Here is a 6435-nt window from a genome sequence, read left to right as displayed (position 1 = left end):
GCGCCATTTTGTCTTGTCGGCTCTTCTGTGGAGGAGGCTTTTTGGCCTGGAAGCGGGCCGTGGAGGTTGGCGACCGTGTCGCTGGCGTTTCCTTTGGCGGGTGCTAGGGCTGGTGGGAACAGCCGCCCGAAGAAAGCACCATGATTTCGGCCGCGCAATTGTTGGATGAGTTAATGGGCCGGGACCGAAACCTCGCCCCGGACGAGAAGCGCAGCAACGTGCGGTGGGACCACGAGAGCGTAAGTCCCGCGGGCCTTGGGCCTGTGCCCGGGCGCCGTGGGGGAGGGGAGCGGGCGCGGGCTGGGCCCGCGGGGCCCGGGCGCGGTTTGGGACCCGGGTCGACAGTCTGGGACGGCGGCCGCGGGGGTCGGGAGGGTCGCCCCGAGGGAGCCGGGAGGCTGGCCCAGGAGAGAGTTGCGCCCGAGCCCCGACCTGAAGGGTGATCTGTTTTTGTTGCTGTTCTGGTGTCTTGGAGGTCCAGGAGAGCCCTTGGTAGAAATGAAAAGCACCTTGATGAGGCGGACAAACGCGGGAAAGGAGAGAGAGGGGGCGTTTTAATACTGTAGCGGCGCCGAGTTTTTATCTCATCATGAGATAGGAGGGCCAATTCTTCCGTTAGTCGGGCTGAACGTCGTGTGTAGACTGAAATTTCTGGCCAGGATTAGTGGTTAAAAAAAAAAAAAAGAAAACGTTGATACTGCTAAGAAACAGTACTGGTTCAGTAGCGACGCTTATATGCGATAATAGAAATATAAAGGGGTGTAATAACTTGGTAGAGATTATGGTGAGGGCTTGCAAATATTGTTGGATAGTAACATTGTCGAACAAGTTCCCCATATAGATGGTCGTCTAGGGTCTCTTAAAATTAATTTGATCCTTTTACTCCTGTAAATAAGGGATAAATGTTATAACCCCAGTCTCACAGGTGAGCCTCCCTGTGAGCCTGAAGAGGCTCACCTAAGGTCTCTTGGTAAGTAAGTGGCAAAGCTAACTTCGTGTAGTTCCAGTTCACTTTGTACAATTCTGTTAATATTGACCCTCTGCTAATAACCCTAATGCATTTCCAGTGTTTGGGCCTAGTTTTGAACATGCAGTGTAAACTTTATTTTAGATTTTACCTGAAGAATAGATTTTACTCTACAGTTATAATGAAACATGGTCATTTCAAAGCAATTGGCAATCAGTCAGAAAAGGAACAATCAATCAATCAGAAAAGGAACTCAACAGATAGGCATCTACTAGAAAATTAGTTGCTTAATCTTTGTAAACACAGGCTTTGATTAGAGTAAAATTTCCCTGGCAAGATGAAATCTTTTACTACCTTAAAAATGATGTAAGTTTGGCTAAGGCTGTATTTGGGTTGTTACCTGATTCTGAAGTAGTGTAAAATGTTTTTGTGGTAGAATTCATTTTTTAGGGTATTTGTCATATTTCAAAGCCATTGATTTCCGGATGTGATTCTTAAAAGTTTGTTTTGTTTATGGACCTTTGGGCTTCTTCACTCGTTTGTCATATTAAGTAACTTTGTTGCTTATTGACCCTTTTTCCTTTCATGGATTCTCTATCAGTAAAGTAACTTTTCTTTTTTCTTTTCTTTTTACTAAGTAACCTATCAATCCAAACTTACTAAAGGTTACAACAGACAAAAAACTGAAACAAAAACAAGTCAAACTACTAATTAGCTGATGGGTTAAATAGGACACCTGTGCATATGGATTAAAGTGAATGCTTTGCTGCTCATCTCAAGACTGGAGCAGCCTTGTGTCTGTGCCTCCTTGGTTTTGAACACGTGTTGCTTTGCCCCGCTTGCAATAATGAGACATTCAGGATAGTAATTGAGATATTATGTCATCTCAGCCATAATCTGATTTTCTTTCGGTTTTAGTGCTTTCCCTTATTTTAAAACTTGCATTGTTTGTCACCACAATATTTCATGCTTTTAATGACAGCACTTTGTTCTAGATTAATGGATTTCAAGTCAGTTACCAGCATTTTAGGTTCTTATCTATAGGGGAAAAGTTTTTGTGTTGACCAGGAATAAAGCACATCTGAATAAATGGAAATTACTGTAGAGTATACTAAAACTGTGGGGAGATCCTGGTATCACTTCCAGGTCATGTTCTTTGGCTGTTTTGGTTATTAGTAGTAATCCTACAGGGATGAATAAACCCAGCATGTGCTGTAAAGGATTCACCATCATGATAGCCTGATATTTCACAGTGTTCTTTCCTGTTCTATGTGGAGCTTTTTCTTTTCCACACTTGTAATAATTGCAAAAGCCATTAGAACTGGACCGGTTCTTGTTTTCTTTTGGAAGAAGGACAAATGAAAACCCAAAGAAAAAAAAATGAACTACATTAAAACTCCAGTTGCTGTGGCATCTGTAGATACTTTAACAATTAAAACATTTTACCTTAGTATTAAAAATTACCTACTATTAAAAGTAATCCCTAGATAACTGTATTTGGCCTGTGGAAATTGTTTTACATGCAGATTTCTGTACTTCACCTTCCATAGCCTTAATCTGTAGGTCTGGGGGAAGGGTTCAGCAAACTGTACTTTTAAAAAATAGCTTCTTTTTGGCATTCTAAAGTTTGTGAACTACTGCTTCTTGGCCAGCCTTAACCCTGTGTTTTAAATTGTGGGATGTGTGCAATTAAAATTTAACTGGTATTAATTCAGTAGTAGCTTCTACTAATGTACTTTAACTGGTGAAATGTTAGTGAGCGCTGAGGAATCTTGGCTATAAGTGAAAATATTTGTGATACAAATCATTTTATTGATAATGTAACCACTACCAGGTTGAATCTTGAAGTGCTTTATTGGAGTTAGTGCTTTACAGGCATTTCCAACAATTTTGTACAATAGATTCCTACCTTTGAATGTGAAGGAACGTGTTCAGCTAAAGTCAGCTTTAATGCTGTTCCAAGGATTCATTGACATACTCTCCTGACTCCTTTATTTATATTTTCATTTACTTGAAATTGTTGATATTTTTGCCTTAAGCAGTTTATGTCTGCTTTGCTTGACTAATCCTAAAAGACTGAAGTATTGTGGGAAGCATATAATTGTAACTTCCCAGAGTACCTTAGGATCCACATGGAAAGATTTAAGTGTTTTCCAGAGAAGGCATTAGTAGTCATGTTATTGGACATCTGTAGTCTGGTCCAAGCATGCATTACTTTTTATGTAATGTCACAGGAATTTTATAGTTCAAATAGATATTTTTGTATTCTAGATCTAAACCCCAAAATTATTTAACTGTTGATTTAATTCTGGTTTTAGTCATATCTGAAATGAGATTTCTTAAATTATTTATCTAATTCAAGAATACTCTTTTCAGTGAACATCTATAATTAAATCTTCAGAATATTAGCACAGATTGCTTTTAAAAAATGATTTAATCTTGAGGACCAGCAGGTGGCATGGTGGCTAAGGTGCTGGCCACTCCCACATGCCCAACCATGATTTGAGTCCCAGACCTGGTGGCTTGCTTTCTCTTTCTTTCTCTCTCTCTGGTCAAATTAAAATGAATAAATGAAAAAATAAAATTAAAAAAATAATTATTTAAAAATTATTTCACCTTTATTGTTAATATTAAGGTTTGGTATAGGATGACTACTGGGGCGGTGGCGGGTGGGTGGGGGGAGCCAGTCACTAGGTCTGGGACTTGAAATATGCATGGTTGGCTATGTGGGAGTCCAGCACCCCAACCACCACACCACCCGCTGGCTCCGTAGATATTGACACTTGAAAGTTGTTTAAAAAAGAAAAAACCATTAAGACTCCTGCCCACGTTTTTATTTGTGTGTGTTTCTAATTTGTTATTAGTATTTTAATTTGCTCTAGAATGTTCTCACCAGAGTTTTTTTTTAAAGAGTGAAAGGAAGTGAAAAAGCAAGCTGCTAGGTCTCGGACTCAAAACTTGGTAGCCCACGCAGGAGTCCAGTGCCTTAACCAACCCTGCTGTGTGTGTGTGTGTGTGTGTGTGCGAATTGCCAGAGGATGTCAGTGCTCACCAGAGGGAGAAAGCACCCCCCCAATGGGGCATGGTCACATCATAGACCTCTTATTTTTCCATCCTGCTGGAATTTTGGGCACCCAGGTACAGGCACCTGGCTTGTTTTTCAAGCTTGGGCAGGGGGCAGGATTTGAACAGTGGTCAACCATGTGAGTCTGGCTCCCTCAACCACTGGGCCATGGGTAGGTTCATTTATTTATTTATTTAGTTAGTTAGTTTTAACTCCCATATGAAAATAATTCTGAATTTGGGAAAGCAAATTGGAAGCAAAAATTTAATAATTATAGTACATCACATCTATGGTAAATATTTACTAGTTTTAATTCAGAGTAACCAAAATGTTTTTTCTGTTAGAAATTTAGGCATTTTCTGCTTTATTCTGTCTACATGGTGGATGTTGGCTTCTCAGAATTGCCAGCAGTCCATTTGTTATGTGTGTATATAATTGCTGTTTGTTTTGCTCCCCCAAACATTCAGAAATAAAGAAAATAGTATAAGGAACTCTATGTTCATATCCAGTTTATACTAAGTTCAACAAATAATCAACACTTGGCCAGTGTTTTCTATATCTGCTATCCCTCTCCACACATACCGTTATTGTGAAGGAGTGCTATCATTTCAACCTTAAAAGATATGTATCACTGTGCTTTAAAAGACTCCAGCCAGCAGTTGGTATGGAAGTTAAGGATGCTGGATCCCACATAGTCTACTCTGCCAGACCCAGCAGCTTGAAAAATCACACAGGGTTCTCAGGGTGTGCAAGGGCGCATGTGTGTGCCTAAAATCCTGAGAGGAGAATGGAGAACTGATTGCAGAGTGGCCATCCCCCAGGGGGGTGATTTCTCACTTTCTTCTACCCCCCACCCCAGCTCACAATTTTTTTTTTTAATTCAGGTTTCACATCTTTCTTTTTTTTAAAGTTATTTTATTTAACTTTATTTATTCATTTATTTCAATTTGACCAGAGAGGGCTCGAGAGAGAAAAAACAAGCCACCAAGTCGTGGACTCGAACCACAGTCGACCTTGTGGGAGTCCAGCACCCTTAACCACCAAGCTACCTGCTGGCCCCATTTTGTTTTGTTTTTAGGGCACATGCGCTCTCCAGAAAGACACACAGATGGCAGAAAATCATCCCCTGGGGGAATGGCCACGCTGCAATCCCTTCTCCATTCTCTCAGAACCTTGGGCACACACGCATACACACGCACCTGGCATGAGTTTAAGTCACCAGGTCCGGGACTTGAACCATGGTCAACTATAAGGGAGTCCAGCGACATAGCCATTACGCCATCTGCTGGTCCCATGCATATATATCATTTTATATATGTTGTTGAACTTAATTTCCTGACAAAGGGAGAAGATAGCAGTAGACCTTATACTAATATATTGCTTCTTATTTTATGAATTAGGCTTAATTTTCTTATCTTCCTAGTAAATTGGGGAAATTTCTGTATTCATTCAACAAAAATGAATTGGACTAGAGTTAGATAATAGCAGAATAGTATAGATGCACACTTGGCCCTAGAGAGCCATCAGTGTGGTGGTGACAGATGGAGTAAATCTTCTTTCATAACAGGGTGATAAGTGCCACTATGGAGAAAAGTGTAGGGTGTGGAGAGCACACAGGAAAGGAGCACCTTTCCCCACACTAGAGTGGATACTTGGGAAAGGTCTCTGAGAGTAACCCTTAAGTACTGCAACATTAAGAATTAGTAGGAATTAGGGGAGACTGAGGGGGGGGGCGGCATTAGAAAAAAAGCTTATTTGGGAAATTGTAAATACTATAGAGTTAGAGCTGAAGCTCTTATTTTTTGGGGGGAGTGGTGGGGGAATGTGACTGGATAGATGGGAACCTGATTTTGATTTTTTTCTTTCATTTATTTATTTTTACATTTTTCCATAAACATTTACTTTACATAGCAAAAAATTTTAGCTCATACTCCGTAATTCTTGACAGTTTACAAACAACTTTCAAAATTTCAAAATATTGAATTTTAAAGATAATGTTCAAAATATGTCTTATAATTTTGTATAATTTTATGACTCTACAACAACAGAAGCAGTATGGTTTCAAAAATATATATACATATATATATGTATATACATACACACACACACACACATATGTATTATTTTTTAGAGTGCAGACACTGGGTATATATTAAGTGGGGACATACAGTGCCTCTCCTTCATAGCATGGCTTGCTTCACTCAGCAGTAAGCCTTCCATATTCATCCACTTCCTTTCAAAAGCCAGGGTTTTTGTTTTTTTTTTAATGGATGAATAGTATTCCATTGAGTATATGTGCCACAGTTTTTCTAACCATTCATCAGTTCGTGGGCATTTAGGTTGTTTCCATGACTTAGCAATCGTGAAAAGTGCCACAATAAACATCGATGTGCAAGCACTTTTT

At 39.9% G+C, this 6435-nt stretch overlaps 1 protein-coding gene across 7 annotated transcripts in view; it reads left to right on the top strand.

The window, feature by feature from the left end:
• Positions 1 to 6435, top strand: part of LUC7L3 (LUC7 like 3 pre-mRNA splicing factor) — a 29464-nt gene continuing 23029 nt past the window's right edge. For 5 of the 7 annotated variants that reach the window (XM_006153613.2, XM_027773862.1, XM_006153614.2 and 2 more), the window contains exon 1: positions 1 to 239. In XM_006153613.2, coding sequence (XP_006153675.1) covers positions 141 to 239 — 99 coding nt within the window. In that variant the 5' untranslated portion in view covers positions 1 to 140. The remainder of the gene's footprint in view (positions 240 to 6435) is intronic. The other 2 variants (XM_027773864.1, XM_027773863.1) reach the window with 1 other exon arrangement.

The sequence above is a fragment of the Tupaia chinensis genome, unplaced genomic scaffold (genome assembly GCF_000334495.1).
Source record: "Tupaia chinensis unplaced genomic scaffold, TupChi_1.0 Scaffold000383_1, whole genome shotgun sequence".
In the NCBI taxonomy this organism is placed as follows: Eukaryota; Metazoa; Chordata; class Mammalia; order Scandentia; family Tupaiidae; genus Tupaia; species Tupaia belangeri.
This window is presented reverse-complemented; position numbering and strand designations above follow the sequence as displayed.